This window comes from Gopherus flavomarginatus, chromosome 6 (genome assembly GCF_025201925.1).
Source record: "Gopherus flavomarginatus isolate rGopFla2 chromosome 6, rGopFla2.mat.asm, whole genome shotgun sequence".
Lineage (NCBI taxonomy): Eukaryota > Metazoa > Chordata > Testudines > Testudinidae > Gopherus > Gopherus flavomarginatus.
Genome location: NC_066622.1, coordinates 117,093,182 through 117,108,641, shown reverse-complemented (window position 1 = coordinate 117,108,641; position 15,460 = coordinate 117,093,182). Strand labels below are relative to the sequence as shown.

Genomic DNA, 15,460 nt, shown 5'->3' with positions numbered 1-15,460 from the left:
TATTCACTATAATTATATCTCAGGGCTGTGATGTTATAAAGGAGCTGATCCTGAGATGTTTCGGTCAAGCTGTGTGTATGTTGTTCCCTTGGAGACAGCAAACCTGGTAACTTCTGACGGTGTCCAGTGATAGCAGCTGAATCCTACAGGAGATACTTTCAGAGAGGCTCTGAGACTAAAGTATACTTCTTGTTACCTGCGAGACAAAGTAAGGGCTGGCAAAGCCCTGAGGAGATTGGTTGGGTGGCTAACAGACTGGTGGTGTTAGGGAGCTGACTAGGGTGACTTAGATGTACAGATTTCATAGGGACAGTCCCAATATTTGGGGGTTTGTCTTATATAGGTGCCTAATACTCCCAAGCCTGTCCCGATTTTTCACACTTGCTATCTAGTCACCATAGAGCCGACATCCATTTAAGCACAAGCAAGTCTCTCTCTTGCTGAGGCAGTGGGGTAACAAGGTGACTGTCAGTCCTGGGCATCCTGAGAAACTGTCACAGGGATATGTCAAGAGTGTGGCTGGTGCACAAGGGCTAGTGCCAGCTGGTGTACTTTAGGGCAGCCCTACACTCCATCTTGCCATCATAATAAAGATTACACTACATGGTACAATAAAGATTTTACATTCTCTGATCTGTGTCCAGTTATATTTCATATTGTAAGAGATCTGTCTTATGACTCTTTAATATATCATTGTGTTAGCATGACTGTAGTATGCAATATAAACATAATAGGACTTTTTCAAAAATTAAACTCTTCAGCTATTATAAACAATGACAAACATCATTAGTTAACAATCCACATGTTGGATTAAGTACTCCAATCTTTAAAATTGAGGCCATTTTCTAAATTCAGACAGATACTAAAATATTGACTATTGATCAACAAAAAAAAGAGTGCATTTAGACTGGAAAGCTGTGTGTTATCTTATATCCATATGTTATGGTCAGCATACAAGCATACACCGAAGGGGGCTTAGAATGTAAATGCTAATGGAACTTTTAACATTAGTCAGTGTTTGAATTGTCCAGAAGTATTAAATTTTTCCTTGCCTCCAACTGCTTGAACTTGCTGCAGTTCACCTATTTTAAACAATCTGAGCACAGATGAGACGTGTTGGAAGTGGTGGGGTGGGGCAGGAAATAATCCCTGTAGAAAATGGAGTTCTAATACCTCCTATCTTGGTGATCAGAGTGAAAACAGGGCTTGCTTTCTGATCAGTTTGCAAGATATGAGGAAGATAGCTGTAACAGTCTATGCTAATATTGTTTGCAGTGATGTTGTAGATGTATTTGTTCTAGGATACAAGAGAAACAAGGTGGGTGAGGTAATATATTGTATGGAACCAACTTAGGTTGGTGACAAGCTTGTCTCTTTCACTAACAGAAGTTGGTTCAACAAAATATATTACCTCATCCATCTTGTCTTTCAGTGCTAACATTGTTAGGTTTGGGTATTATTTTGAAGGTAGACTTTTATTGTTCTAGATTAGGGGAAATACAGGACAAGGGCTTTGTCATGCTGAAAAACTTTAAAAGGGATCATTCACCGATTGAGGTAGGAGTTGTGGTTTTAGGAAAGCGATTCATCAGTGATATAGGACTGGGTACAGTCCTAATACTGGGTACATTGAATGGACCCATCTAGGTGAGGAGAAATATGGGGCAGAATTGATGGTGGTGGGGAGTTACCCTTTAATTAAAAAGGGCATCTTTGAGTTCATTATTTCAGCTATTGCTTGAGAGAGAGTAGATCCTTAGTCTGAAAGGCCAAACACTATCAGTCTATCCTGAACATAATATAGCCATCTGTAAACAAATGAAAACAGTTATGTGTTCAGAAAACTGGGTGACTTTTAAATTATTTATAAGCATTATATTTAGAGATTTGAGGATTGACAAAACATTCTCTAGTGCCTTAATAATAAACAAATTAAAGTGTAACTCTTAAGTCTACTGTTTGGGTGATGAATACCATCTGCTCCAAACACAATGAAAAGGTCTAATGTTTATTTGAGAGGGAAAAACTGAATTTGTTTTTGTTGTTAAATTTAAAACCTTGTATATTATAGAAGGGTTTAAAAATGTGTGAGCAACTGTTAGAAAAGTGTTTCTTCTGAAATGCAGCCATTGAGTAAAAACTAGCAAATGACGACAATGAATCCTTATAGTATTAAATGAAGATCATGTATATGGGACACCAAAGGCACCCAAGGGTTGCAATTATCAGATAGACTAAATTATCTGTATCTGGTTAAATAACTATCACTTGCATCACTCGTGCAAAAGTAATAGTACTTGTAGAAAATGTGTAAGCTTATGGAAGAAAACAAATAATTACAAAATAATTTTCCCTTTGGCTGTGATGAAAAGTTTTGCGTATTTTGGACAGTATCAACATTGTGTGGAAGACTTGTTTTTCAAATATTTCCTTTATATTAAATATCTGAAGTAATACAAATAAGATTAAAAACTTTGAAGTTTAAAGAATAAAACAATCAAGATTCTCATGCAGTTAATGAGATTGTTCAGAGTTGTATTAGTATTCCTTAATCTTAAAAGATATTTCTATTATAGAATGAGACTTTTCTTCTAAATTTTAGTGCCATACAGAGAATTATTGTTCATACAAATTGTTGATATAAAAAGCATACTGAGTAATGCATATTCTGAAAGGTAGTTTGTTATGTGCATATTAGAAAAAGTGAAATAGCTTCAATGTCATTTCAGGCACTAATCCTCAGACTAATAGATTCAATTCCTTAACAAAAATATATATATAGCAAGAAAGATGAATCAACTAAATATTCAACTTAAGGAATATAAAGAAATAAGACCCATTTTTAAAGATGGCAATGTAGTTAATCTAGGACATATTTCTAAAGCAAAAACATTTAGAACATGTGAAGAATATGACACTGGTTCAGTACTGGAATATACTTAAGATTTATGCTTCTTGTGTAGATTAAATTGGCAAATTTAAATGACAGTACATATTAAGAAAGCTTTTAAAAACAGTTTGGTTTATACTTACCCTTCTCTATGAGCTTCTCCTTTTTCTAACTCCTGAATGACACCCAACAGCACTTTTATGGTTTCCTGGCTTGAGCTGATTAAATTCTCCATCATCTGAAGCTGTGCTTTCAAGTCTACCACTTCTGTGTGAGGCACAATTTGTTGGCATTCTTCACTCACAGCAACTGCTGTCTGACAAGGCTGGTTTTCTTCCATAGGTGAAACATTTATCTGAAGGGTCTGTTCATTACATTCGGCTGATTGGCACTGTGCCTGTGTTGAGCAGGCCTGAGCATTTACTGACTGGGATTGCAGACCATTAAGATGCACAGTTCTCTTTTTTTCCTCATCTGTTGCTGGGCATAGTGACCATTCAGTCTCTGCTGCAGAGTTTTGCAAATCAGGCTGTGTGGCATGTGAACTGGATGCAGGTAAATAAATTGTAGCTACTTCCGTCTTAAACACTTTCCCATGTGCTGATTGATTAGATTCCTCATTATCCAGAGGCACTGTATCATGTTTTGCGTTATCGTGCAGCTGGTAATCAGGGTCTTCTGAAGTAGAGTCTGCTGAGTTTTGAAGAGAAGGAGGTTCTTTAGTACAGCTGTGCAAATCAGTGCTTTTACATGCCTCTGCACAGTTGTCACTAGAAGGCTGATCTACTGCATTCATGCGTTCATGAGTATGGGAAATAAACTCTGCTGTCTTTAGGTCACTGACCTTGCTACAATGAGCAGCCTCCCCTGAGTTTTTACTATCTTCATCCTTAATATCTATTAAAAATCCATTGTTTTGACTCTTAAAGGCATCAACAGCTGAGACGCTTTTAATAATATTCCCTTTTTTGCGGTCCAAAGGGAATGTCTGGTAACACTTCTTAAGATCTGGTGAGGTCTGAACTCCTGTGCTCTTAGTAACATTAGGTATGGACCTTCGTGCGGGCACTGTCATATATTTACGATAAGCTGCTTTATAAGAGATGGGCTTTGTTTCTCTTTTGTCTGCATGCTGTACTGTAGATAGTTGTTTGTCCCTTTGTTCATTCTGGGCCTCACAGATATCTTTAAATCTCACCTGAAGGGCTTTGTTTCTTTTCTTAATCTGTCGATTGGGATCCAATGCATATTTCATCTCCAAAGCAAGTGAAGCTGCTGGCTCAGCTTCACTTTCTGACGTTGTGAGTAAGCATTTGCTGGATTCCTTACTCACCATGATGCCTGTGTTTAAAAACAGTTTAAGAAGTCTTTTATTAAAACAGAAATGTTTCCTTAATTCAACTATTATAAACTTCTAGAAAATATCCTGTATTTTTAAGTAGTCCCATTTTATCTTTGTGAAAAACAGGCTGTATGTGGAAAACTAGATCCTCATGGTAGCTTGAAAAGTTTTACTTCCTTTGTTTTATACCTTACTGCTTTTGGGAGAATTATGTATTTCTCTGTTGGATATTTTGTTATAATCAGCACTTCATACAATCAAAAAGTTGAAAACACTTATGGGCAGGGTGATTGTCAATGAACAGCGATGGGTTTCTGTGAAAGACACTTCTTTCTTGCAAGAGACATGAAATTTTAAAGTACTAAGAATACTTCATAGTCCTCCCATTATTATAATTGAGTTAAGTTTTGGCTCTACTAATTTTTTGAACATTGCATAATTAATTTCTGATTAGATTTAAAGAACAATCGTCTTTAAATCCCCTGGCTATAAAATCCAGCTTTTGTAGTTCAAGGGTAGAAGTGTATGCACATATCTAAGATCAGAACATCTGAAAGGATTAGTAATTGTGTAGTGAGTATAGAGCTTAATAGGTTTTATTTGTATGTTAGATCATATGGACAGATTAAATATTTGGAACATGTTGCTCTGCTTGAGAAGACATCCAGATTTTTACAACATATTGATAGTTTTTTGCAAGCAAGTCCAATGATTATGGTGGAGGGCATTCTTGTTACTGCTTCTGTGTCAATGGATTCATCTGAACTTTTTTAGTCTTAAAGACAGAAAACCAGTTATCACTAATTTAAAAAAAAAAATTTTCTGTAGTAACTTTTTTTTGTACAGTAAGCCTATTATTGTTTACAATATCCGATAGTAAAAACAGAGAAATTCTCTCAAAGAAATAGTAAAATATGGAGCTCTGTTTTGAGCATTCAGTTTTCATCCTGTGCTGAACTATGAAGTGTAGCTAAGATCCAGGTGGCTGGCTGATTATTCCACATTAGAGTAACACCTGAATTTATTATGCTGCTTCACAGCAGTTTTATGTGCATGGAAAAGTTTACATGATTGCTGAAGTAAGAAAATACATTTCTGTTGGCATAAATTAACAGAGTTGAAGTCAGTGGATTTGTGTATATTTACACCAGCAAACTGTTAAAGTGTCTTTCATTGATGGCGTGTCCCTCCCATCCGTCCCCCCACATTCAGTAAGAATCTGTTATGATAAATGAACTGATGTTTTTTAGGATTCATAAAAAGTTTTTAAAAAATGTGTCTAGGTATTCCAGCAAGACTTGCAAGCTGGGGCAAACATGGGGAAAATAGTGTTTTATATAAAAAGCTGTTTACATGGCTAATCCTTTTTCATTGTATTCCCTGCCATTTTTAAGCATTTATACTTGAATGAAATTTCTATCCCTCACAATCTTTTTTGCTTGATCCTGCAGTGAAGTCATAATCCTGCATATGTCTGTTGCCATGGAAAGATTTCTACTTATAGTGTCTTTTATCTGTAAATCTCAACATGCTTTACAAACCTCAATAAAGCCTCCTTACACTCCTAGGAAGATAAATATTATTTCCATTGTATAGATGGGGAAACAGAGGTAGTGACTTCCCCAGGGTCACAAAGCAAGCCAATGATAAAGTTGAGAAGTGACTTCAAGAGTCCTTATGGCAGGCTGGAATAGCACCCAGGAGTCCTTATTCCCACCCACCTTCTCAAACCACTAGAAATGTTGTTATTGCGTGATTGCAATGGTACTAATTCAGCATTATGAAAGCCTTTCAAATATAAATACATATAATTAGGATAAAATGTAAAGAAAAGAATCCAGCTAAAACTTTATACTAGCTTAGTATAGTAATCAAAGGATAGTATCTTATATTTAGATTTCATAAAGAAAAATGTTTAAGTATGATATCCTTCATTGCAAACCCTTGCTACCAAGGAATGCCAAGTTATGTCATACCTCTTAACTATACCCTAATGCCCACAACACACATTTCCACTTATCATAATGGATGATGTCTTCATGAGTTCCTTCGGAGACATGGGTCCATCACACTTGCAAAGAGGTATTACGCAATAGACCACTTAATATTGATTTAACACTCTTGCAGTGCCAAACCAACAGAAGAAAATGTGAGCCTTAACAGACAATTTCAGCCTTAACTTGAAATTGTCTTTTTGTCATCTGTAATATTTAGTATTTTCTCAACTGTTTACTGCTGGAATTCAGGTAACGTACTGAACATACAGAAATGTCTGTTTTCAGGGCATATTCCTTTTAAAACCCTTGTTTGTTTGCTTTTTGCTTTTTTTTTTTTTTTTTTTTTTTTTTTTTTTGCTGCTGTTAGTTTTTGGATCTCTACTCTACTCTTACCACTTTGAAGCCATGTTTGTCAGCTACCTATGAACAGGGCAGAATACTGATTCTTCTTTCTCCTCTCTAAGGTATGATGTCTCCACAGCAAATGAAAGTATGATTGCAGCTCTGGTGGCCATGCCTGCAGTAGCTTTAATCTAGCTAGCCCCTGTAATAATAGCGGTGAAGACATGGTGGCATGGACTTCAGAGTGGACTAGCACCAGAGTCCAGACCAGGAGACCCCAGTAGGCTTGTACTGGAGCAGCTAGCCCAGGGGTAGGCAACCTATGGCACGCGTGCCGAAGGCGGCATGCAAGCTGATTTTCAGTGGCACTCATACTGCCTGGGTCCTGGCCACCTGTCCGGGGGGCTCTGCATTTTAATTTAATTTTAAATGAAGCTTCTTAAACATTTTAAAAACCTTATTTACTTTACATACAACGATCGTTTATATATATATATATTATACACTTACAGAAAGATACCTTCTAAAAACGTTCAAATGTATTACTGGCACACAAAACCTTAAATTAGAGTGAACAAATGAAGACTCGGCACACCACTTCTGAAACGTTGCCGACCCCTGAGCTAGCCTGAGCTGCAATTTGTGCCTCCATGTCTTTACTACTGTTCTTAGCCATGTTAGCTACATTAAAATTAGTGCAGGTATGTCTCCCTGGGCTACAATCACATCTTCATTTGTTGTTTAGATGTGCCCTAAATCCTATCATCTCTCTCCCTCTCTCTCTCTCTCTCTCTCTCTCTCTCTCTTTTTTTCTCCCTGTGGGGATAAAGCCTAACATTTAGAAGCAGCAAAACTTAAAAGTTCAATATGCTAGGTGCAATACTGGAACATTGGTTGGATTTTAATATCGTTCCAGGGTTGATGTTTTCAGAGCCACTGAGGATATTTAGATACAGGATGGAATTTTCAAAAACAGCAAGATGGTTTAGAAGCACAAATCCCATTGAAATTCAGTAATTTGTGCTTCTTAACCACATAGCTGCTTCTGAAAATCTCATGCACAGCTGCCATTAATTGTAATTAATTGTGTCCCTAAATTCTGTAAATCTAATCAATCATTAGCAAACACCTGAAGTAAGACTTTATAGAAGCCAAAGCATATTATGTCTAGTCTAATCTATATTTATTACCATTACCTGCAGGTGGCTGTGGGTGAAGTAGAGTTACTGTAGAAAGGGAAATGTTTTCTGCATGAGCCTGCAAGGAAAATGTTCAAACTGAGTGTGCGGGAGAGACAGAAGCAGAATCAAAGAATTCAAATGATCACAAAAGATTTTACTGCCCACGTATGAGTTTTTCAGCCTCAGTATTAAAATAATGAGGCCTTGTAATACAATTAAAATAGTAAGAGGCTCATCTGTTGACACATCACTTGAAAAGATGCTATTATGCTGCATAAAGCTGCTGAATTTCTTGCTGATTCATTGTGGAAGGTCCAGCTTCTTAACTCAACCCTGAATATAAAAAGATACCGGTGGCCCTCTATGCAATGGTAACGGAGCTCGGGTAGAGGAAGTCCTGGAAGAAAACACTAGAGGCGGCCAAGCCTAGAGAAGAAACATAGGTGAGTTTCATGCAGTGTCAAGTATCAGAGGGGGAGCTGTGTTAGTCTGGGTCTGTGAAACATGACAAAGAGTCCTGTGGCGCCTTATAGACTAACAGATTTATTGGAGCATGAGCTTTTGTGAGTGAACACCCACTTCGTCAGACGCATGCTTATGCTCCAATACTTCTGTTAGTCTACAAGGTGCCACAGGACTCTTTGTCACTTTTTACAGATCCAGACTAACATGGCTACCCCTCTGATACGTGACACCATGCAAGGCATTGCATTTAGCTGTATGGAGTGGAAATCCATCAGCCCATGCATCTGATGAAGTGGGTATTCACCCATGAAAGCTCATGCTCCAATTCGTCTGTTAGTCTATAAGGTGCCACAGGATTCTTTGTCACTTTTTTCATGCAGTGAGTGATCAATAAAGCCAAACCCTAGGAAAGGGGTAAGTTAGGAGTGTTAGGGCTCTGAGTTATAACAGAGAATATTTTCCCCGGTGTCTGGGTGCTGGGTCTTGCACCCATGCTCAGGATCTAACTGATCACCATATTTGGGGTCAGGAAGGAATTTTTCTGGGTGTCAGATTGATAGAGACCTTGGGGGCTTTTGCCTTTCTCTGTAGCACAAGGCATGGGCCATTTGCAGATTTAAACCAGTGTAAATGGTGAATTCTCTGTAAGTTGAAGTCTTTAAATAATGATGTGAGGACTTCAGCAATTCAGCCAGAGGTTAGGGGTCTATTATAGGAGTGGATGGGTGAGGTTCTGTGGCCTGCAACATGCAGGAGGTCAGACTAGATGATCATGATGGTCCCTTCTGGCTGGCCTTAAAGTCTGAGTCTAACTCTGGGATTCGAGTGAAATCTCACCTCACTGAAATCAATGGGAAAAACTCCAATTTGTTTCACCTCATGCGTTCTACTGAGGACCGTGTAGGGACTCAGGGCAAATAGTTTATTAATGAGCCACACATAACTGTTAGTCTTTTAGCAGTAAAGAATATCCAAAAATGTCAGCCATGTTTGTTATGGGACAAAATATTAGTATACTGTACTTGCTATTTTCAGTTTTATTTTAATTCATATTCATCTATAACTGTTTCATTGGATTGGTGCCCATTTCTGTTACATGGATTCTGTATGCTGAATGCCATCTGTTTCATAGCTACCAAAAATAAAAAATTGAGCTAAACATGGATTTTCAGAATGCTGATGGATTTTCAGAAGTTATGTAAAGCCTGGTAAAATACAATATGGAGACCAGCCAACTTGGAGAGAACAGACAAACCTGAAATAGACTTCATTGAAGTAGGTCAAAAATGTAGGCTAGTATAATCAATTACATTTTTATCCTCCTATTGCTTATTTGTAGATTATAAAACTAAGGGGGACAATTGTAATCATCCACTCTGACCACCTGTATAACACAGGCCATAGAACTTCCCTGAGTTAATTCCTGTTTGAACTAGAGCAGATCGTTTCAGAAAAACAACCAATCTTGATTTTAAAATTGCCAGTGATGGAAAATCCAGCATAATGGAATAGTTTATTACCTTCACTTTTTAAAATGTACGCCATATTTCCAGTTTGAATTGTCTAGCTTCAACTTCCAGCCATTGGGTCTTGTCATTGCCTTTGCTTTCTAGATTGAAGAGCCCATTATCAAATTTTTGTACCTAGATACTTATACATTTTCCAAGTCATGCCTTAACTTTCTCTTAGTTAAGACAACTAGATTGAGATCCTTGAGTCTATTGCTATAAGGCATGTTTTCCAATCCTTTTAATCATTCTAGTGGCTCTTCTCTGACTTCTACCAATTTATCAACATCCTTTTTTAATTGGGAAACCCAAAACTGGACACAGTGTTTCTGTATTGGTCACCCCAGAGCCAAACAGAAAGATAATATCCTCCGTAGTCATCCTTGAGATTCCTGTTTATACATCCAAATACTACATTAGCCCTTCTGGTCCCAAATGTCTTGCTGGAAGCTCATGTTCCACTGGTTATCTACCCTGACACTCACATGATTCTCAGAGTCGCTGCTTCCCAGTGATGCTTTATTCATAGATATGACTTTTTATCTGGCTGTATTGAAATGTGTATTGTTTGTTTGCATCCGTCTTACCAAGTGATCCACATTGCTCTGTATCAGTGACCTGTTCTTTTATTATTTACCATTCCTCCAGGCATTGTGTCATTGCAAACTTTATCAGTAATGATTTTGTTTTCTTTCAGTCATGGATTAAAAATGTTAAATAATATAGGCCAAGAACTTATCCCTGAGGGACTCCACTAGAAACACACTTGCTTGATGATGATTCCCCATTTATGAATACTTTCTGAAACCTGTCAGGTAGCCAGTTATTGAGATGCTCAAAACTATGGGAAACCAGTTTTCCATGGCAATCTGTTAAACCAGTGACCCTAACAGGAAATTTAAGTGAAGACACTTATGAAATAAATCCTTTGTCTATGGGCTTTTACTTCTGTAACCTGCTGCACCACTGCATAAAAACTAAACTATGAAATTTAATCAGCTATGGAATATGCTGCATTTACTAAGTTGTCAAACACTGAATGATTATGCCTTAAAGAAGGTCATGTTTTAGGGCACAGGCATCCAGGATAAAAACAATTAAAAAAAACAAAACTCAGCGTTCAGCTGTGAAAGTCTCATAATGAAAAGTTACTAGAATGGTTACTAGTAACTTAAGTATATGAAAGCTGAGTTTTTTAGTGACTTTGCTATTTAGCATTAGAATCTGCTAGCAAGTGATAGATTTAAAGAACTGGTATGAGGTTTTGTTAGGATTTTCAGTCCAGAGGTGTCCTGACTCAGTTTCCAGATTGATTGAGCCGCTGCTTTGTCCCATATGCTTTCGGAATGCCAGAACATTAGGTTATTTTGGAATGAGGTAATTGACAGAATTAATATTGTCCTTAATACAGATGTACCAAGGAATCTGATAATATTCTACAAAATGAAGATGAGATAAATGATGTAGTATATTCTGTGATGCAGTTAATTTTAAGTGTGGCTTTAATAGCCAGTAAATTGATACTTCAAAAATGGCTATCTCCCTTTCCCAATTGCATTAGCCTGAGTAATTCAGCTAGAGAGACTTTTTTATTTCCAGTAGCAGCTTGAACTAATAATTTTCTAGATATCTGTGATTAGGGGTGATTGCAACCAAAAAGGGTAACTGCAAATTCTTTGCCTTATTTAACTTCTGTTGTGTTCAGTGAGAATTGCACATGCATATCTGCTGACAGAATGCTCAACAAAACAGTTGATGCACAGTAAAATTATTAAGGATTTTAACTGTACTTTTTTTTGTATGTGTAGTGTTTTCACCAAGGGAATGGAAACGTGCTCTACTTATCCAGACACTTCTATCCAGACTAAAACCTAACGGAAAGTTGGGGTAAACCATTCATCTGTACTTGAAAACCTGAATGTGCTGTTTTGCAGGAGACTTCCCTTATTATGAGAAGGAGGCCCACAGGCCTGCTCTGCTCCCACAGAAGTCAATGCTAAAACTCACATTGATTTCAGTGGGAGCAGGAGCAGGTCCCTTGCCAGATTGGGCTCCTAAATCTGTGCCCCTGGACAGGCCAATTGAATATGGGAAACTGTAATATAACTAGGGCCCTATCAAATTCACGGCCATGAAAAATGCGTCACAGACCGTGAAATCTGGTCTTTTGTGGGCTTTTATACTATACAGATTTCATGGGGGAGGCCACCGTTTCTCAAACTGGGTGTCCTGACCCAAAAGGGGACTGCGGGGTGGGGTGGAGATAGAGAGAAGGGGTTGCAAGTTTATTTTAGAAGGGTTGCAGTATTGCCACCCTTACTTCTGTGCTGCCTTCAGAGCTGGGCGGCTGCAGAACAGTGGCTGTTGGCTGGGCCCCCAGCTCTGAAGGTGGTGCCCTGCCAGCAGCAGTGCAGAAGTAAGGGTGGCAATACAATACCATGCCACTCTTACTTCTGTGCTGCTGCCTTGAGAGATGAGTGGCCAGAGTGTGGCAGCTGCTGACCGACGGCCCTGCTCTGCAAGCAGCAGCACATAAATAAGGGTGGCAATACCATACTATGCCATCCTTACTTCTGCACTGCTGCTGCTGGTGACTCTACTTTCAGAATTGGGTTCCTGGCCAGCAGCCACTGCTCTAGAGCTGCCCAGCTCTGAAGGCAGCGCTGCCGACAGCAGCATCACAGAAGTAAGGGCAGCAATACCACAACCCCACTACAATAACCTTGCGATCCCCCTGACGACTCCTTTTTGGGTCAGGACCCCTACAATTACAACACTGTGACATTTCAGATTTAAATAGCTGAAATCATGAAATTTACGATTTTTAAAATCCTGTGACCATGAAATTGACCAAAATGGTCTGTGAATTTGGTGGGCCTGAAATATAACTTAACTCCCTTGCCTATGTTATTTCTCTGTAATTCTGCTGACATTACTTAGCTCTGTAGAGTTTTTTGAGATACAAGACAAAAGGTGACATAAACATTCAGTTATATAAAATGAGTGACTGTACCACATGGAATGAACTGATTCCTCTTCCAGAAATTTAAAAAACTACTGAGATGGAGTTCAGCAATATGCATAAATATTGCAGAAGTTCAGAGTTTGCAGACGTGCATATTAGATACTGCATTATAGTTTCTTGTGCTGTAGCTACATTTAAAGAGATTAACTGATTGAATGACATGATTTGCCAAGTTAAATATTAAAGGGATCACAGAGCTTATTTTTCTAGATGCTAAACCCTAATCCTTGATTTCTTTGTTTTTGTTGTTTGTTTAAGGTTGATTATTACTAAAAGAACTTCACTTTCTGTCTGAATATGGAAGAAGTCCATCAAACTGTATCAAAGTGTGATGTCAAAAGTACTGAGAATCTTTATGGAAAGTCACAGTAGCTGTTAACTTTTACATTGTTTCAGGTGTTCTGTGGCATATTTTATTAAACTGCGTACTTCTCTCTCCCATACTATTCTTCATCCCTTGCTAACAATCCAGATTTCTCACCATCCAGTTTCCAGTACTAGCAAATGCAGCAAAGGGTCTTATCTGTATGATTCAAGCCCCAGTCCTGCAAAAATATATGCATTCTGATGAGTCCCATTAAAGTCAATATGTAAAGTTAAACATGTGTATAAGTCTGTTCAGGTTCAGGGCCTTGATCCAAAGCTCAGTGAAGTCAACCACCTATGTTACAACATAAATTACATTACTGCAGTTTTATAAACTATTGATTTGTTAGTGAAGAGAAAAAACAATCTTGTAGTCTGAAAGTGACACCAAACTCTAATTTAAAATTGATTTATATTCTTTGCTCTGTAGAAACATATATGTAAAGCAAAACTTTCTTACAAAAAGTATGTTTAATAAAAGATTTTAACTTCATCTTGTATTCCCATAACAGCTTAAGATGTAAAATTCACAGATGGTATAGTTTCACACAGAATTGAAAGACTACATGAATAACAACTCTTAAGGTTATACGCACATACTAAAGGATTCTGATTATATTTGATAGCCTAGGATGAAATTCACCAATGTGCACAAGACTTGCTTTCACCACAAGAAAGCGAAGATGGAGTCAGTGGTATGTGATGCCTTTAAGACTAATATACCAAAGGCACACCTTTAGCAAGAAATCTCCTGTGTCGTGTTTGATACATCTAAAGAATATCACATGGTTTAATGAGAAAACCATGTTTTACTTCAAAATGTATGAATATCCATGTGTCCTGTCTCCTCTTCCATGTTTTTCTTGTAAGAATATGTAGTGCACAATAGGCTTTTGCAGTTGAAACAAAACTTCTAAAGCAACCACATGGATTTACTTTCTATGAACAAATCCAACATGGCAGCCAAAATCTCTCTTCATTCTAAATATCACGTGGCTACTGCGCTTATTAAAGTGCCTTGAATTTTTGCTTACAAAATACTATAATTTTTTCTCCCAATTTCATGCATTATGGTCTTCCAGTAAACATATTTAGAATTTTTTCAGGTACATAATTGTTAGTAAACTGTCTATATTACTATGACAAAATTTTTAAAAATCAGGAGACTCATCGCCTGAATATGGGACTGAGGATTATTGGTATGCAAGAAAAACTCTTCTGGAAAATTTTCTTGCTGATACTAATGATCTTTGCAGAACCTTTTCCTGTGTAACATGCATTTTTCATTGAGTCTTAAAATGCAGGCACACTACTATAGTTTGATTTCTACTCACAATCAAATGCTTTTAGATGTTTAGTTTTTGTGGTTAAAAAGCAAAAAAGCACAGTCGATGTTATACAGAGTTGTGTACATCACAACTCTGACAACACAAGTGTCAGTTGTGTGGACCACTCTCAACTTTTTATTATAGTTCTCACCTAGAATAATGGAGCTAACAATGACAGTTACTGCCAAATTAAACTTTTTAAGAAATCTGTTTTGGACACCTCATGCATTTGATTTTAGACTCTTACTTTGCTCTATATGTTGGGCTTCCTTATTCATCATTTATCAAAGTTATTCCTTATTATTATTCTTTTTGGATCCTTCTTTTCACCGATGTAAGTGCAAACTGCTCTAGCCATGTACCGTCTCCTCTCTTGATACATGTTATTACTGCAAGAAATCAGAGCAGTGCCACTGTGAACCTAGGGTGATACTTTGTTTTAAAATTGCTATTGTCCTACTGTAGACGATAGCTGCGGCGTATAGTGTTTTGAATGTGTTCTAAACTACTGTAGGTTCAGCACTGTTGAGACAGTTACTACTAGTAAAATCCCTAATTTTGATGTGTTCAGAGTTTCAGCACCATAGTTATTATGATAACCTATGAAAACTCATGTACTGCTTCTTCATTGCCTTAAAATGTGAAGGTTTCCTCCTGAATAACGCAAGAGGCTGTAGCTTCTGATTGCCTTCTCTTCTAATAGGTAGAGTAGCAAAGCATTTACAATAATTGCATCACATACAAAAAAAGAACATGTGTTGTTACTGTAAGAGTTTCTCTTGTTTTTATTAAACTATGCCTTTTTAGATAGTTAAGATGAGCTCTGGGGGTGAATGCACAAAAAAAAAGATATTTGCATACTTTGATAGAGCAGTGCTGGAGCAAAAACAGCAGTATATTGAAAAATAAAAGTTTGCAACTATTCCTTAGAATATTCCGCTAGATAAACACTTTGTTAAACTTCTGTTCTGTTAGACTGAAAAAGAGATATTATGCACACTGCCACAGTCTTTAAT

At 37.4% G+C, this 15,460-nt stretch overlaps 3 protein-coding genes across 7 annotated transcripts in view; 1 reads left to right on the top strand and 2 right to left on the bottom strand.

Annotated features, from left to right (window-relative positions):
* The window catches only part of DOCK1 (dedicator of cytokinesis 1), a 620,463-nt gene that overhangs the window by 259,093 nt on the left and 345,910 nt on the right, over positions 1–15,460 (top strand). The window lies entirely within an intron of this gene.
* The window catches only part of LOC127054057 (uncharacterized), a 511,088-nt gene that overhangs the window by 329,475 nt on the left and 166,153 nt on the right, over positions 1–15,460 (bottom strand). The window lies entirely within an intron of this gene.
* INSYN2A (inhibitory synaptic factor 2A) overlaps positions 1–15,460 on the bottom strand; it is an 82,508-nt gene that overhangs the window by 56,812 nt on the left and 10,236 nt on the right. For both annotated transcript variants that reach the window (XM_050959512.1, XM_050959513.1), the window contains exon 2: positions 3,034–4,231. In XM_050959512.1, coding sequence (XP_050815469.1) covers positions 3,034–4,226 — 1,193 coding nt within the window. In that variant the 5' untranslated portion in view covers positions 4,227–4,231. The remainder of the gene's footprint in view (positions 1–3,033; positions 4,232–15,460) is intronic.